Source organism: Hibiscus syriacus, unplaced genomic scaffold (genome assembly GCF_006381635.1).
Source record: "Hibiscus syriacus cultivar Baekdansim isolate YM2019G1 unplaced genomic scaffold, ASM638163v2 tig00111276_pilon, whole genome shotgun sequence".
Lineage (NCBI taxonomy): Eukaryota > Viridiplantae > Streptophyta > Magnoliopsida > Malvales > Malvaceae > Hibiscus > Hibiscus syriacus.
In genome coordinates this window covers 78,298-96,482 of record NW_024063043.1, presented here as the reverse complement: position 1 = coordinate 96,482, position 18,185 = coordinate 78,298, and the positions used below count along the sequence as shown (strand labels likewise).

Below are 18,185 nucleotides of genomic sequence, written 5' to 3'. Positions count from 1 at the left end.
CTTCTTTCCGGCCTGTTTCTCACTTTTAGTATTAGTCCATACGCTGGGCTATATTTCCTCTATCTTCAATACCTAATTCCCCATATTGTGTTCCTTCTCCTCGTTCCCCTCTTCCCTCAGACATAACAGAAGAAGGAAAGAAAAATGTATCATCCAACCAGAGGAGGCGTTCGTGGTGGCCGAGATCGTAAGTTTTCCTCCTCGTTTTCCCCTTTTCCTTTTGGTTTTATTTGTTTCTAGGGTTTTCGTCTTGTTAGGTTCCATAATTCAATTTAAACAAACTTTTGTTATATCAACAATTTAGGATTTTCACCCTTTTCTTATGATTTTCTTTAATTGAATGATAAGAGATGAATGGAATTAGTAATTTAAATTTGTGTACCGATGAAATTTGTTGATCTAGAGAATTTTGCGATCTGGATTCAAGGTTACATTTTCCCTTTTAAGTATTTCTGAATTCTGAAATATTTCAAGTTATAATTTAATAGATTTTTTTGAATGGTAATTTTAGGTTGGTCATGTCATAATCATATAGCTATGAACTGATTTTCTTTCTTCGTCCCTATTTTGATATGCTTGTTAGTCATTCTGAAGCTATAATATCCACAATTTTGTTCCCTTAGAAACCTGATTCTGGAGGAGTTATATCTAAGATGCTGGAGTTTGGGCTTATCCCATAAATATAAGGGGAATTAAATAAGTTTGAATTCCATGGCAGAAAACCTGAAGATAAATCGCAAATTCATCTAATCTGATTGGCTTGTCTTGTGTGGTTGAATCAACATTTGCTGATCACTTTCGTGTTTGAAGTTGAACAACACTGTTGTACCTAGTTTAATTAATTGTTCACTTAAAACTGGAACTTATTGTTTCTGGAAATGTGTTTATCTGGCCAGATACCTTAATATTGAAAATAGGAAGCAAACTTCAACTCTATGCTTCAATTGCTGGTTCTGCATTTAGCGGATAGAGAAAATTGGGAACTAGCATTATTTACCAATTAGCAGATCATAAAGGAAGCTCTATTTCTTTCGCATTTTCTATCTCCATTATGGAGCTATTTTCTGTTCTAGATCTCAAATTCTTTCATGAAATCTTAGTAAAATGGTTTTTGTTGTTAGAACTAAAGAAAATAAAAGATGCATGAAAGAAGGAATAAAATAAATGTTGACATCTTATTAAAAGCAAGGAATATCTGTATTCTCATTCAAGTTCTAATAATTTATAAATTTCCAGTTTTTATTTTTCCAAGATATTTTGTTTTTAGAATTTTGAAATTCTTCACAAAAGAAATCCTCTTTGAATTCCTCATTCTAATGTATGCTTAGAATTCAGGTGAAAGGTTAGCCAAAAAGATTGCAATTGAAAAGGCTATGGTATATAGAAATACACTTCTATGTTTTACATGGAATCCATTGAACCGATGGCATTGAAATTCTAATGCTACGTTTGGTACGCAAGTAATAACATAAGGAAAAAAGCTTAATTATTGCAGGAGCTTTAAAATAGTTTGTTATAACATAAAGATGAGTGAAAACTCAAGTCCAAAATAATATCTATCAAAATAAGCATATTTATTCCTTCACCTTGTCCAAACTATAGATTTGTTGGTATAGTAGGAGTAGAGGAATCTCCAATTACCAGATACTAACTATAGATTTGTTCTTGCCTTCGTAGTCCCTATGAGCCGCCTAGGACAATTATATCATCAAATATTTCACTGGCCATTTGGAGAAGGGTGAATGAAAAGTGTACAAAATGGTACAATTAGGAGTACAGTCCTCTCACCTTGTCGAGGATCGACACTATTGATATTTCAATTCCTACTCTCTTTTGACATTTTAAATTTTTAGACTTTGAGTGCTTTTCATGGTTTAGTATATCGACATGCTGTTATAGATTTTAGCATTTTGAGGAATTTTTTTTATTTCTTGTGTATTTGATTAAATATTTTTCTACATCTTGTTTTTACATCAGTTACATAAATCTTTGCGTAACTATATGAGTGTCTTTATTCTCTGTGCACTAGTGTAGGTGAATTACATCAGAGTATTTTCTTGTGACTTGCAGAATTTAGTTGGGATGATGTAAAAGTTGATAAACATCGGGAGAATTATCTTGGTCACAGTATTAAGGCACCTGTTGGAAGATGGCAAAAAGGTATGATTTTCTCTTACTTTTCAGTTTGCAGTACAAAGCTGTAGCATTTTTGTAAGCTAGAGCATGAGTGATTATGTGAATCCCCCACCAAAAACAAAAGTGAATTGTGGTGGAGAACTTAGTGCTGTGAATATTTTGCCATAAGCAAAAGCCTGTCAACTCATAACATGATTCTTTTAAAATACAGGGAAGGATCTGCACTGGTATGCAAGGGATAAAAATTCCAAGGGTTCAGAAGCAGAGGCTTTAAAGAAGAAATTAGAAGAGTCAAGAAGAGGAGGAGCAGGCCATGAGGGAGGCTCTTGGACTGGCTCCTAAACGTTCTAGTCAACCTCAGGGAATCGCCTTGATAAGCATGAGCTTTCAGAACTTGTGAAACGAGGGTCTACTGCAGAGGACTTGGGTGCAGGCCATGCTGAAGCAGCACGGGTTGACGGTCTTGGTTTCTCAAGGTATGTGGTAAATTTATATTATCTAAAAATAAGTTTCTCAAGATATGATTGTACAATAGAACAATTAAGCTATACTGTGAGAGGTGCAAATTTTTTGATAGAAGTTGGAGGTCTCATTAAAAACTCCTTTGTATTCGTCCACATACTAAGAAGTATGTTAACGAACATAGGAAGAGAAAAGAGTACCTCATATTCATGAATAAAACGCCTCTTACATATGAAACACGAAATACCCTCAAACGAGGATAAACACCATTACAAAAAACATAATCACCTAAAGCTCACCTTCTCGACCACAAAATCAAAAGCAATCACCCTATACCTCATAAAAGAGGTGCAAATTGTTTGTTTCCATTTTTAAAAATGCAAAGTGATTGTTCTGTTTTCATATTGCTGTTTTTTTTCAATATTATTATAAATTATGTAATCTTTTTAGGACCATGAATGATTTTTGCTGCTATTTTGGGTTCTAAGGAGTGGGGGAGATCATTTAGGTACAAATCCAAGGAGTGGTGCTAGATTTTCAAGACGAATTACTTAGATCTATAGTAGTGAATGGATGCTATTGCCAGAGGATTAATGGCATCAACTCTTTGAGAATACCATAGTTCATATTTTTACTATAAAATGTCCATTTCGCAAGATTTTGCCCTTTTTAACTTTCACTTTGGCTCCCTTTTCCCATTCTTTTGCTCATGCCACAGAATGCCGCGTCCATGGGAAGATCCAAGCACACTTCCATCCACTCAGAAGGAAGCCTCACCTGAGATTGTCAAGGTTGAGGAACCTGTGCCATCAGCCATAATGCTGAAGGAGGAGAAGACTATGAAAGCAGCAGGAGAGAAAGAGGCGTGAGGAAAGCAAGGGAAAAGCACGAAAGCACGAGAAGCAGCACGAAAGCACGAGAGCAGCAAAAGCACAAGCAGCACGAAAAGCACGAGAAGCGACATGAAAAGGATGAGAAGCGGCATGAAAAGCATGGGAGACAAGAGAAGTCGTATTCTCGAGATTCAGATGATAAGAGAAGTCGTAGGAAGGATAAGGAAAAAGAGGGCATGAATCCGTTTTGGACTGAACATCTTTATGACCGGCCAGGCGGCCACCTTTGTATCGTTTCTGTGTTATGGATTGATATCTCCGTTTCTCTTTTGCTCCCCCCCCTCTTTTTCATGTGCAATGGTTGTAGTAACTTGCAGGAGAATGCAGATCTGTCTGTCTGTTAAAAGCAGCACGCTAGTTGACATTCAAAGTTTGGGTTATGATGACTTATCATGCTATGTTGCAATTTTTTGGCTAAATACATGGAAATATTTGAGACAGTTAAAAAGTTGGAGCGATCTATTGACCGGTTCAAATGGATGTTTTAAGGAGTGCCATGTAGAATTTGATTGAAAAAAAACAATTCAACCTTCAAACCAGGAAAAATGAAATCTGTTGTATTTTTGGTTAAAATGTTTCTCGGACTTTTGCTTTATTCATGTCATGTTTTATATAGTTTATGATTATAATTAAATTTATTTTATTGAAGATGATTTTTTTTATATTACATATATATATAGTTTTGTCACAATTTTGATAGTTTTAATTCTAATTGTTTTTTTAGGAATTAAATCATTTTAATTATTATACATCATGTTTCAAAACTCTAATTTTATAAGGCACAACCATCAAGCATATTCTAATTTTATGTGTAGTATTAACACAGTATTCTATGTCTGTTTTGCAGTTCTTGTTTTAAGTTCATCGTCAATAATAAAAAATCTATCAAAAAATAATATTTATGTCTAAATTTATTTCTAATATAACGTGGCTTGTCATTAGATCTGACATATATATATTCTTGATTAAAAAATAACATACTATATTTATTAATTTTTTTGCAAAAAACTGTAAAGGGTAAACCAAGTTTTTAATATAAATAAAAATAATTAAGATTTACATTAATTTTTTTATGCTCGTGGTGTTTTCCAGAATTCAAAATTAACTGACTCTATTCCTATATGTAATGGGATAAGGGGGAGGTAGGATACTAGGCTGCCCCCAACGCCAGGTTGAGAGCAACTTCCATAGGAGACCTCCGATATAAATTGCCCACCATAGGACTCGATCCCACGACCAAGGTTAAGAGTCTTGTGTTCTACCAACTGAGCTGGGCAGACAATTATATTTTCCAGACTCCAGATATATTTAAATAATATTTTTTATTCAAAACGTTGAATATGAACTATGGAACTGGAAATCCATTCTGTTATATAAGATAAATATAATGATACAAGGTTAACGCCAACGCGGGGATAGCTCAGTTGGGAGAGCGTCAGACTGAAGATCTGAAGGTCGCGTGTTCGATCCACGCTCACCGCAAAATATCTTGTTTTCGCTTTTGAAATGTTATACAGATTCTATTGGGCCTGACCTAAAAGGTGACCCAAATATCATATGGTCCATAACTTTGTTTATAGTACACAGAAAATATTAACAATATACAAGTTTTTATATAATATTTCCTTTTTTGAAAAAATAATTTCAAAAAAATATTTTATTGAATTAGTATAAAAATATTATATTTATATTCTACGTTTTCTCATATTTAAAATTTCAACTTGTTTATCTAACCAATACATTAGTTAAGGGGAGATCATTTTTTCTTTGTCATTTTGGTTCTTCAAGTTTCTCTCCTCCATGTTTGTTTCTCAGAGTCGTTAGTGTGTTCAGTTTATGTACATCGTGCTTCACTTGTTATGGTTTTGTTTATAGACTATCTCTAAGCGATTATTGTTATATTTTATTTTTAATAGACACGACTGTATTTGTTCAGTCTATAATTGACAAGACGTTTATTGATACGTCTGCAGATAAATTAAATATCTTGCTTATTTAAAAAACAAACTAATACATTAGTTTATTAGTTCATTTTAATTGATATCATATCAATTCATGTTATAATTATTTCAATCGAATTACTATATCAAAATTATAAAATAAAATTAATCGTTTTCTATATTATATGATTAATTTTATGTTTACACAAATTTATTATAATATAATTAAATTATTTAAAAATAAAATCACTGGACCTATTATAAATTATAAATATTGTATCTAAAATTTTAATATAATCTAGTAAACATAAGGAGGTATGATTAGTAATATAAAAATTAGGGTAAATTCACTTTTAGTACCTAAACTATTAGTTTTGATCCGTTTTAATACCTAAACTTTAGTTTTTGTTTCATGTTAGTATCTCAGTTCAAAATGTAACGTTAAGTTTTAAAAGAAATTGAAAGTTTAAGTACTAAAACAAACCAAAACTGATAGTTTATGTACTAAAAATGTTAATTTTTTAATGACGTGATGCTAAAATAAAACAAAAACTAAACGTTATGCATGATTTTTTTTAAAAAAAAATAAAAGTTTAGGTGCTAAAACAAACCCAAACGGATAGTTTATTTACTAAATATAGAGTTATCCTAAAAATTATTACATGCAATGAGAAACTTTAATTTGAAATTCAAAGAGGATGCTTGTTGGACAATCAGATGTGTTTGTTTTCATTATATCTAAGTAATGAGAGACTAGTAATTATTGGTACAATTAGTAACATACACCGAAAGACAAAATAATTAGTAGATAAAATTTGAATTAATATTTGATATATTAGTAATAAAATAATTTTTTTTAAATAGTATTCAAATGCTAAATATTTTATTTTTTAAAAATATTCAATTGCATCTCAATATTACTAATATATTTTTTTACTAAGAATATCAAATAGTAATATATTAAGTTTTTCAAACCAAACCAAATACCTATTCCTCACTTGTACTTTTCTTTTATTTATTAAAATTATTTTAAATTAAAGGGCAAACAATGACGTGAGAGGGGGGGGGGAAGGGAGGAAAGGGAGGTGCAATCGGCCAAAAAGGAACCAAAACACAGAGACAGTAGAAAATCTTGAAAAATTAAGGAAGTGGGTGTCGGCAACAAGGAAATGGTGGTCTACTGCTTCGACACTTCGCTGGCCCATTATAATAGCGAAGAGGCTGCTCCTCCCGCCTTCGACTAGGGCCAACGGTAATTTATTCTCCCTCATTCTTTGTTTTGTGATCCATGTGTTATTCAATCCAAGTTTCCTGCTTTTCTTCTCTTTTGTAATGATGGGTTGGATGCTGATGTTTTTATGTTTGTTATTCGAATTTTTTTCCTGCGTGTGTCTGATATTAGTTTATAGTTTTTTTTTGTTATTAATATGAAAGAGAAATTATTAGTTGAAGTTGGGAACTCAATTTGATGTCATTGTTGTTTTAGAGTTTTCCAACTAAAGAAAATTGTGTTAATGTTTTAATCAACAGCAGAATTCAATGTTTTCACTTCAAAACACGTGTCTGGCTTTAGTTTTTAAGCAATTTGGTTAATGTAAGAATATGATATCCGATATATCTTATTTTGGTTTATTTGACTCTATTTCCCTTGAAGTATCTGTGTCTGCCTGACCAATATGATCCCCCTGATCACTTCAATATATGAAAACCTTTGAAACATAGTTGAATATATCATTGTTGGACGTATACTCATGTTCAAGTAATATATGAGTAACATAGAGCTTCTACACTGTATTTTTGTTGTAACAAAGTAAATTTGCATTCAAAAGCTTATCTTTGCAATTTGCATTCAAAGGTGCAACAAAGTAAATTTCATACTTTACATTAACTATATGCATAAACAAGGATCGACGGAGGGGGTGCTGGGCTTGGCGGGAAGTCTCGCACCCCACGGGAATTTCAAATTCCCATATGATTTGTATATTTTCTTTGTATTTTCTATTTGATCAGACCCCTAAATTTCTAATATAACTTCCTAAAAGTTTGAACCCTTTGACATAAGATATTGCTTTCGGCCATTTGTATAAAATAATATCAATATATCCTACATCTCTTATGTTCGTAACCTAAATTGAAATTAGTTTCTTCAAAAAATATTTGTTTAGGCAATGCTTTTTGAATGCAAGCACACATTCTACAATCAATTTAAGTTTTGGTTGAGCTGTGCTTCTCTATGCTCTATTTGTTAAAGCTCTTTACTAGCTTTGACTTGGAATTATGTGATAAATGAGTTATAGCTGGGTTATTGTCTCAGTTATTTGTTTTAGCTAGGGTATTGTCACGTTTATTTGTTTTCTGAATTTAGTTGTGTTCTATTTGGTTTACCGCCGTCTTTTTATTTTGGCAATTTGGTTGTAAGGTTCTTATAGTTATTTATTTGCTGATTTGTTTCTGCCAAGGTCATGCTGCCTGGCACCGAAAGTATGGATGCTGTTCTTCTGGTTGCTTTTCTCTATCAAATAGAGAATTTCAGAAGCGTTGCAGTTTTTCATTTACTGATTCTATTCTGTTATCTTTTGCTGTTGGGTTTTGGTATAAAATAGATGGTCATTAAACTGTCTCCGGTATTTTTAGTTTTCTTTGGTCTCATTATATTTCTGTTTACTTTGAAAATGATGCTTTCATTTGAGAGAAATCATCTTCTGTTTTAAGCCCATTGTTTGTGACATGGAAGAAGGTTGTGAACGGTGGGGAACCTCGTCTACGAGGATGTATCGGCTCACTTGAAGCTTGCCAGTTGATTAATGGGTTTATGGACTATGCTCTGACAAGGTATTAAGACCAAATTGAAAAACATGTACTTTGGAATTTAATTCCCCTCTTCACTTCTCTATCTTTGTATGTGTATGTGCACTCCCCAGGTAGCTGATATATCTAGCACGAGTCTATGACAATATATACTGTGAGCTCATTCTTAAACTCTTCTACTTTTATTCATTTTCTATCATTTAGATAGAATCTGTTTTGTTGCCCTAATCATGATTCATAACTGATATACGTAAGAAAATGATTAAGCTGATACAAATAAAATATTTGGAACGTGCATTCTAAAAAGAGGAGCATTTTGGATAGACCTAAAAAAAGGAAAGGATGGAAGTGCTTTGTAAAATTAAGTTATTGGACTTTGTAGATCTGCTATATCTGTAGATTGATTTAATCATATTTCATACCAGAATTGGGTTGTTAGCATGCTTTGTTATAATAAAATGTTATTATGAAATTTGATACGACTAAAGTTAGGCATGTTACATGGGAGAATAGTGGTTTTTGACTTCTAGTCAGAACGCTTGTTATAAAAGAAGTGGCCTTAATTACTATCTGACAAGTACTAAGAGAAGTCATTTTTAGTGATTAGTAAGTCCGCTGTGAGCTTTCTGCTGCTATTTAGATTAGTTAACAGTAACAAGGTTGGCTAAACTGCACTGTTTGATTTGATGTCTTGCTTCGAGTCACCTAAGCTTGATTTCCAAGCAACGCTTGTTGTGATGGTAAAACAGTTCAGCAGAGGGTAGAACTTAGAAGTTCCGAGAGCAGCCAAATCACCTGAAAGTAATAGGGGATGATGCTTGAAATCAAATGGCACTTTTTTAGCTCTGTATAATTACTCTAAAGAAATTAAGAAACCTTGAATTCCTATAATACTTTCTACCATTGAGATCTTTTTCCTACGTGATAATATCCAATCATTCTAGTGTCGTAATAAAATATGCATCATGATCCCTAATGTAAGGCCACTATAACTCTTTGCTATTTTTGTTTGGTTAAGGCCATTGCAACTATTTGCTACTTCTGTTTGGTTGTAACATGATTTTTGTCATTTCAAAGTTGACTTTACTCTATGTGCTATACGAACTACAAGTTTTTAATCGATTCAGTTTGTTCCTACTTATTTTCTTATTTCTTTTGTTTACAGTGCTTTGAGGGACCGCAGGTTTCCCCCTATACAAGCTAAAGAACTGCCTTTTTTAGAATGTACAGTTTCTATTCTGACTGATTATGAAACAGCTAATAACTACCTTCACTGGGAGGTATGTAATTCATCACGATTTCAATCTTCTAACATCTGATCAAGTAATATAGTCTGTAAAATGCACTGCGCGACTGTATTGGTTGATCAAATTTTGAATATTTGGATTGGATATGGCCTTTACCTTCGTTTACATTTTCCTTACAGGTTGGAACATGGCATAATTATTGAGTTTGTTGCTGATTATAATACAAGGCAAAGTGCTACATATTTACCTGAGGTTCCGGCGCATGAAGGTAGATTTTATTGCCTGTTTTAAGTCGAATGAGGTTATATGATGTGAAGACTTTTCTTTGCTTTCTTCTCTTCCTCTTTTTGTGATATGCATATATGCCTCTGTAGTCTGTATGTATATATTATATGCATGATTGTCTTCTATGGTTAGGTTTGGTCTGTGTAATTTTTTTAGTGAACAGACTCTTAGTAAATTAGTTCGAACGAAACAAGTTTTTGGAGCAAACTCTTCTCTGATGCTCATGAATTTTGTGTATTTCTGTTTCTTTCAGGTTGGACAATGTGTAGGAAATTGACTCGCTCGTCTGAAAGGCAGGATTCAGTGGCCCTATCATCGAGTCGCTCAGGAAGCGTATCAAACTGACCCATTACCAAGGCACATTATTTACAATGCACTTCAGTGACTATGTCTCCTATGTGAAGGCAACCAGGGGTGCAGCACCTTCTATTGCCGGTGCTAAGCTGGGAAATTAATGATTCTTCCAACAGCTTTTGCAGAGAAAAAGGGTAAAGCTGCTTTGGCTAAATTATATGGACGTGATATTAAACAAAATGAAAAATGGGCGCCTTCTTTTGGTTGATGGTGCTTGTTTCCACTTGCAGTGTTTCTAGTTGTTGCAGATGAAGCAGTTGGCAGGAGTATGCCTTTTTTTTTCCTCGACTGGGTGCTAGATGATTTTAAACAGCGATATGGTGCAAGTATAAGAAATGAGGGTCCCCGTCCTTTAGCTGATGATGAAGATGATGACGACTTATTTGAGGACCAATTTACCGTTGCATATAATCTTGACAGAGAATTTGGGTGCGTACAAATCTTGGCAATGTTAAGTTGTTACATTTATCCACTTACCCTATGATGGTCATATACATGATGGTATAATCCTAACCTGTAATGCCTTGCTATGTATGACAGTCCAAGGCTTAAGGAGCACATGCAATATTGTATGAACCATCCAGAAGAAATTAGTAAGCTCTCAAAATTTAAAAGCTCAAATAACTGAGGTGAAGGGGATTATGATGGATAACATTGAAAAGGTATGTATTTATTTTCTTGAGATGTATAAGTATGGAAAAATGGATGTGTGGTTTTGACTGTAGAGATTAAGTATTTTGTAGCAATCTCCTTTTTTCCTGTGGCTGGTGCATATTTCTGTGGTTACCATTGAACTTGTCTATAAATATTTAACTTGTTATGGCTCTTTTTTACTCAGTATTCATGTTATCTGTTGTTATCAGTATTGAACTTTTTTTTCCTGTTCTTTGTACATTTATGTTTCAAGTTTCAAATGTTTTATGGCTGTGTATCCAACGACAGTTGACTTTTCAACCGGCAGATCAGTTTTGTAAAATTTCTTGCCTTTGCATCTTGTGGTTTCTGACTATTCATCAATACAGGAGAAAATTTCTTGCCTCTGCATTCATGTTAGATGCTGTTATTGGTATTGACTTTCACAGCAGGCATATATGAATGAGTTGACTCTAATTTTATTATCTTTTGTTGGTGTAATGTTCTTAGCCATCTTATTCCAGCATTTGCTTTGCCAGAAGGCGTATATGAATGAGTTTTCTAGTCTCGGATAACTTAATTATATTTTCCGAAGGAGTTTATTATCAGTGCTGAGTTATCATTATGTATGTAAAAGGTATCATTCTACGTTTGGGTTTATTTACATGTCACATCTTCGTATGTGGTTAAGAGTGTTTGCTTCCTTGTTTGTAGTTAGAATGACATTTGTCAAGTGGATAAACCCATTTTGGTCTTGCAATTTCTGAGCTCCATCGTCGCTATATAGGATAATAATCCTTTCAACCTTCAGTTACTCTACCAAGCTGGTTTTGTTGACTTAGTAACTTGGTCAATTGATCAAGTATTTATTGACTCAAAGCTTAGCTTGAAAGTCAATTTATTAAGAGGAGGAATCAAAAAACTCTGTACTGGATACCTGCCTGTGCGCGCAAAATTATGTAAGGACTCAGACATATATCCTACTCCTGTTGCATTAGTTCACCGACGTACAGTATGATCTCAGCCCAAACGTAGTGTAGTTCCCAACCAATTATCTTATTGTGACTTCGATGCTATGGAGATTTTTGGCTTCTCGTAGTACAAATGCCTATGAGAGATAAGGTTTGGTGGGTTACTTCCACAAGACCTAAAGCTTTTCATTCCAAAAGTTTCTGTTTAAAAGTTCAGGGCTGTGACTGAAATGAATGTTTTCCCATGGCAAAACAGCTAGTGTTCAGTTTTCTAATTCAGCTGAAACTAGTGAATGGAAAATGGTGTTGTTAAAGGTAATAGTATATTGGTTTTGGTTCATGGTTTTCTGGACAACATGAATGGAGCTGGCATATTCTTAAAATTATATCAGGCGTAGACACTTGCTGTTTGTCTTTGTGCTCTCGGTTATGGTTAATCTTCTGTTGAGCCTCTTAAGTATGGGTGAATATTATATGTGGCTGTATGACTCCATGTTGCACTTTTCATTTGGGGAGAGAGAGAAGAGAGGGGGTTGAATTTTCCAATAAAATTATCGTGGGTGAGATCCGTGAACACTTTATTCTATGAATTTTTGTGGAGGGTGCTAATTTGGGGTTAATCTGCTTGTTCCTTCGCTAAAACTGTCTGATGTTTCTGTTTCTTAATTATCAAAAGGAAAACTAATAATATACGCTGTAGCTCACTGTGAAGAAATCAATAATTAAATTCCATTTCCGAGCAGCTTTGGGATCGTGGGGAGAAGATCGAACTTCTAGTGGACAAAACAGAAAACTTGCAATTCCAGGCTGTTGCTGTTTTATCTTTTGTGGTTTTGTTTAGGGACTAGGTAAGTCCATTAGATGTACAGTTTTGTAATTCATGGTGTTCGAATTATTATCATAGGCTGATAGCTTCCAGAGGCAAGGGCGGCAACTGCGACGGAGGATGTGGCTGCAGAAACTACAAATGGAACTGATGGTAGGAGCTGTTCTTGTGTTGATCATCCTCTTGTGGCTATTTGTGTGTGGAGGTTTCAAATGTTAACTCTATATGGCTGAGATCAACCAGAACTTAAGAACCGTTGCATTGTGTTTTCTTTTATACACACTATAAAAATTAATAGTTTACATTGTTTAGATGTACAAAAATAGTTATGCCCATTCGTCTTGTACATGGACTGCTGTTGGTATGTGTAGCACACTGCTGTTTAAGATTATGTTAGACTACCCTGCTGTTTTTATATATCTCTGTACTAAAATAAGGTTTATTTTTAGTAGAAATTAAATGCCATGAGTTGATTCAGATACAATATAAATAGGAATAGACGTAAAGTTTTATGTTAGGTTATAGTTTATAAAACTATAACAGTAAAAGTAGATTCTTAATAGAAAATATTTGAATTATGAGAATTTGATATCAATAAATAATGTTAAAATAAAAATGACCCTAAAATTTATGATAAACTGAATGATTTAAAGAAAATCTAAAAAATGATTATAAAATAAAAAAAATGAATATCATATGATTTAAAAAAAAAGCATAATACACAGTTAAATTATTGATAAAAAAATGCAAAATTAAAACTAATTATATATTCTAATTTAGTTTTGTTTGAAGTTCATCATCTGCTTTATTTTTAAATTTAATACAAATTATAAATAAATTTAAATTCTGAAATAATTATACTGATTTGTACTTAATTACTACAAAAATCATAAACGCGTTGCTTTATATACAACTTTTAAAAAGTATTTTTTTGTCGCACTTTGGAGGTTAATTTTTTTCAAAATAATATATTTTTATTAATATCATTGTTTATTACTATGTTCTAGAAATCTGACCTGCTAGATGCTTTTCTTAGAAATTGCACATCGTGATTAACAACGCGTAATTTGAAGGACAAGGAGAAGAAACCCTCCGAGTTCCAACAAACACTGCAATCTCCGAAATCAAAACCAAATTCCCTCTCCCGTCTCCCTTCTCTTCCTCTAATCTCACAATAAGGAAAGAAGATGAAGCGAGTGTTCGGCGTTAAGAAAGACAACGAGCCCCCACCTTCAATTCAAGACGCCTCCGATAGGGTTTCTCACTTTATCTTTTTTATGTTCTATAATTTCTCGTATTTTCGGTTGATCTGTTGATCTCCGACTTAGTGTTAGGGTTTACGTGTTTGATTGGGCTGTTTCATTTCAAAACCCCTTGATCTGTGAAATCACATGGATTGGATTTTGTAATCAGATCAACAAAAGAGGGGATACGGTGGATGAGAAGTTGAAGAAGCTTGATGCTGAGTTGAGTAGGTATAAGGAACAGATAAAAAGCACGAGGCCTGGCCCTGCTCAAGAGGCTCTTAAAGCTCGAGCCATGAGGGTTCTCAAGCAAAAACGAATGTACGTGCTTCTTCTCTATCAAAATATTTCCTTATTTTATTCAATAATCATTGTTTGAACCTCTTTATGTCGAGTTATTATCAATGGACTATCTTTGAAGTATGTGAATTCTGTTACTGTGACGGTATATATGTTATGTTGGATGGATTATAATACTTATTGAAGCCAATGGCGTGTTTGCGAATTTGTTTGCTTTAGTAATCAATAACCTCTTTTTTTATTGATATTTGTAGCTAAGGGTGATTTTTGTGTGTGTCTGTTTTGCCTAAAATTTAATGAAGATTTTTAATCATCTATTTTTTGGTACTATATTGGGGAAAATATTTAATGTAATTTGATCCGTCTTTCAGTCAAGTATTATTTTCTTTTCTTTTTTAATCATCTCATACACTTGTGGCTTCTGTATAGGTATGAAGGGCAACGGGATATGCTTTATAATCAGACATTCAACCTTGATCAAGTTTCTTTCGCTTCTGAGGGTCTTAAAGATGCTCAGCAAACTGTATGTGGTAGCCTTTGACTTCCTTATACATTCCATTTATGAATCTGATCTGTTGCAGACATCCATTAACCGATAAGACTATTGTTTATTTCTAACATGATACTGATATGTGCCCTGTCATTAGTATTGCTCATCCTTGTGTATGCTTTTCAAGAGTATGGGTGCAATTGAGTTGCCATTTGTTGTTTTTATAAGATTGAGGGTAGTTGCTACCTGATATCAATTGTTTACTCCTTGCTATAGTGGGTTTATTGGAGCTATCGTATATTTACTGTATATTATCTGTGTCTTGATAGTGCCCAAAGGGGCATAATTTGGGATTATACAATTTGGTTTTTCTAGTTCTCATGTTGGAATTGTCTACCTAGCTTGCAAGAGGTAGGATAAACAATTTCACACTAGGTAGAGGTTTCTTTCATGGATATGCGATGAATGATCATCTATATCCTGAATTGTTTATGCTCATTCTGGGACTAGTCCAAGCCAAGATGCCCTGAATTTCATAATCTATGTTTGAACTACCTCTCCTTGTGATTTTAATCATAATTATTTTCCTGTGCCAGATGTCAGCCTTGAAATCTGCCAACAAGGAGCTGAAAGGAATGATGAAGACTGTGAAGATTCAAGATATAGACGTCTGTACTCTTTTATACTTCACATTCTGCACCTTTTGTCCGTTATAATGAAGTCTAACTGATATTTTCTTATTTTTACTTGTAGAACTTGCAAGATGAAATGATGGATATGATGGATATGAGTAATGAAATTCAAGAGACTTTAGGCCGAAGCTATAATGTGCCTGATGATATTGATGAGGATGAATCATGGGCGGTAAGCATTGACCTTATCCAAAGTCACAGGCTTCAAATTTCTTTTTTTAGTTAGATGCAAGTATTGCAGACTATTGTTACTTGAAACGCTGGAAGAAGTCAATGATGGAACCAGATTATGGTTGCCTTTAATGTGCTTATGGTTTTCTGAAAGACTTTAGGGTCTGCTAGAATTGCATGTAACTTACATGTTGCCATCTATATTTCCTTGATAATCTATTTTGGATTGCAGAACTTGATGCATTGGAAGCAGACATGGGAACTGAAGCTGATGGTGTTCCTTCGTACCTTCAACCTGATAAGGAGGAACCGGATTTGGATGCAGAGCTCAATTTACCTTCAGCTCCATCAGGAAATGCAGCAGCAGCTGGCAGGGCCAATGCCCAGGTAAACTGATATACTCTGCAATGTTAGTCATGTTTTATATTAGCATCCAATACTAGAATCGGGATATACTTACGTAGATAGGATTTTGGTCAAATATGTGATTTTCTTTTTCCAATTTTAATGTCCACTCTGCTGGCACCATCCCAACCTCAACTTTATTGCAAAGACCTATGCTGCTCAAACTCTTTTCTCCCCCCTTATGTATCCATGTTTAACACCCCATCCTTGGCACATATTCAAACATATACATGGAAATCTTGAAAATTTGATCATATCAGTATCAGGCATGGGTATGTGTTGAACACTCACAACCAAGTCAAAGTAACATAGACTAAAACTGTTTTCAAAAGACCGTTAAGATTAGTTTCACATTTTATACTTCCATAGGAGGTCATTTTCTCTAGTGCAAGTCCCCGTGCCTTTTTGTTTTTACAGCAATGGCCATGTGCTTTGTAAACCACCGTTGGCAATCGCCTTGTCAAGCTCGCTTTAGTTATAGAGCTGTTACTGGTTAAGCTGCTGAAATATCTAAATCTTGATATCTGCATCTGAATCTGAATCAAATTCTCCAATTATAATATCTTGATTTTTATTTTAACTCGGATGCACTTTGCAGGGTGAGGATGAACTAGGTTTGCCAACTGTTCCACGAGCATCCGTCCGCAGTTAGATATCGGGCTATGAAGTTGGATGGAGCATGCCTTTGTGACCATATTGTGCAGAATTAACTTTCAATTACCAGTGCAATTTAATTGATTTTCACTTGACGGTGTTGGGAGCTATATAATAAGACTGAATCATTCGACTCGGAAATTTGGATATCATATTTGGTTATTTAATATATCATTATCATATTTGTATTTCCGAACTACTTATAATATATGAAGTGTTGATTTAAAGTTTTAGACAATCAAATAATGTTGTGACGGCACATCCATCTCTTCCCCACTCATTGATTGTACCATAAGCTTATATTAAAGAATTAAGTCATTGATTTACACATTTAATACTGTACATGAACCATTCTTAACTAAAAGCCGTAGGAACCTGTCCTACCCTAAAATAAAAAGAAAACTTCACACTTTTTTCCAATTTCAAAGTTCATATCAGAGCAACAAGTTCGCCATCTCAAATTTCGAGAAGAAAAAAAGAAGTGAAAGTCAAAATTTAAAGATTAATTGCATAATTTACAGAATCGGAGTAAAGAAGAAGAAGCTACACAATCAGCTCAAAAGCGGACTTCTGCAGTCGAGGTCAAGATCTTGATGAGCATGACCGTCTGAATCATCGCCACATTCATAAACAGATCCAACGAGTGCCAGTTGATCTTCCAAGTACCTTTGCAACAGTCCAGCTTCTCTCCCTTCTCCGTCCCCGTAACAACCTTCTTCACACCTCCGTATCCGGTTCTCCTCATCTTCTTGCGCCGCCGCCTTCCCGCCGCTCCTCCTCCGACAAATCCGGAAACAGATTTCAGCCAAGCAAAGGATAGGGAAAGTGGCGCAGAGAAAGGGGATCAGGAGAGGGGAGCAAAGCAAGAGGAGAAGACACCGGCGGCGGCGCGTGCGGATCCACGTCACCATGGTTAGCATGAGGCGAGCAGGGGCCAAGAAGGGGGTAGGAAAGATAGGCGTAGGGTTGGGATTGGACAGAAGCGCCTCATGGCGGGAAGGGTAGTTGAGGTTCGGCGAGGGGTTGGGGGCTGTGGCGACGGTGATCTTGTAGTGAGGGTTTGAAAGAAGCGAAGATTTGTTGATGTAAGGGGACTGATTTTTATACATAGTTGGAATGAATAAACATGGATTTGATTTCATTTCGGTTTACGCTTAAGAAAGTTCATTAGTGATAGGTTTGACCTTATTATTCACCCTCGCTGGTCCAACTGTTATTATAATAAAGTAAACAAAATTTTCTTCTTTCGAATATTAATTTGAGATCATTAAACCAATTCTAGACTTTAGAATATTGTTAGGATTTTATTTATTTATTTTGATTGTGTTAATGATGAGAATTCTTTTAATAATTAAATATTAAATTTCTAGAATAATATTTTTGTAGAATTCTTTTATTAGTTTTGAAGGGGTTTTCAGATGAGACGAATTTTGTAGAATGGCTTAAATGCACTCTTTGTGACTTGGTAAAGATTGAATTATAATATTTGATCTTATATTCGATATCGTCAAGCTCCGAATTAGATTATGATGTAGTACGATTAGGGATGGCAAACGGGCGGGTCGGGTGCGGATACCCCCTCCCCCATCCCCATACCCACCTAATATTTTTCAATCTACCACCCGCCCATCACCCATGATGGGTACAAATTTTCAAATCCACACCCGCTCACGC

At 34.4% G+C, this 18,185-nt stretch overlaps 2 protein-coding genes, 1 long non-coding RNA gene, 1 other non-coding gene and 2 pseudogenes across 5 annotated transcripts; 4 read left to right on the top strand and 2 right to left on the bottom strand.

The window, feature by feature from the left end:
* The first annotated feature begins 78 nt into the window (after window positions 1–78).
* LOC120157785 lies at window positions 79–3,965 on the top strand (annotated as a pseudogene).
* Window positions 3,966–4,900: 935 nt separating this feature from the next.
* On the top strand, window positions 4,901–4,973 carry TRNAF-GAA. Its single transcript has one exon. It is a non-coding gene; the product is annotated as a tRNA-Phe (tRNA).
* Window positions 4,974–9,668: 4,695 nt separating this feature from the next.
* Window positions 9,669–12,877, top strand: LOC120157833 (annotated as a pseudogene).
* Window positions 10,792–15,440, bottom strand: LOC120157834. The gene is made up of 3 exons (XR_005519174.1): window positions 15,317–15,440; window positions 14,987–14,990; window positions 10,792–10,802 (listed from the first exon to the last, which is right to left on the bottom strand). It is a non-coding gene; the product is annotated as an uncharacterized LOC120157834 (long non-coding RNA).
* LOC120157831 (vacuolar protein sorting-associated protein 60.2-like) lies at window positions 13,576–16,663 on the top strand. Of its 2 annotated transcripts, none has more exons than XM_039168838.1 (7): window positions 13,576–13,811; window positions 13,969–14,120; window positions 14,529–14,622; window positions 15,186–15,257; window positions 15,343–15,475; window positions 15,685–15,839; window positions 16,456–16,663. In XM_039168838.1, exons 1-7 carry the CDS (start codon window positions 13,743–13,745, stop codon window positions 16,507–16,509), a joined length of 729 nt encoding a protein of 242 aa, XP_039024769.1. In that variant the 5' UTR covers window positions 13,576–13,742; the 3' UTR covers window positions 16,510–16,663. The 2 variants fall into 2 exon arrangements, with proteins under 2 accessions (XP_039024769.1, XP_039024768.1); XM_039168837.1 differs by having other exon boundaries at window positions 13,582–13,811; window positions 15,343–15,453.
* A 258-nt stretch (window positions 16,664–16,921) lies between these two features.
* LOC120157832 lies at window positions 16,922–17,658 on the bottom strand. The gene has a single exon (XM_039168839.1). It carries the CDS (start codon window positions 17,651–17,653, stop codon window positions 17,063–17,065), a length of 591 nt encoding a protein of 196 aa, XP_039024770.1. The 5' UTR covers window positions 17,654–17,658; the 3' UTR covers window positions 16,922–17,062.
* Window positions 17,659–18,185: the final 527 nt, after the last annotated feature.

Bases quoted from the DNA above. Each gene is read 5' to 3' on its own strand.
- LOC120157831 (XM_039168838.1), top strand. From the start codon at position 13,743: ATGAAGCGAGTGTTCGGCGTTAAGAAAGACAACGAGCCCCCACCTTCA. The intron at 14,623-15,185 runs GTATGTGGTAGC...TTCCTGTGCCAG, and splicing joins TTAAAGATGCTCAGCAAACT to ATGTCAGCCTTGAAATCTGC. The intron at 15,840-16,455 runs GTAAACTGATAT...TGCACTTTGCAG, and splicing joins CTGGCAGGGCCAATGCCCAG to GGTGAGGATGAACTAGGTTT.
- LOC120157832 (XM_039168839.1), bottom strand. From the start codon at position 17,653: ATGAAATCAAATCCATGTTTATTCATTCCAACTATGTATAAAAATCAG.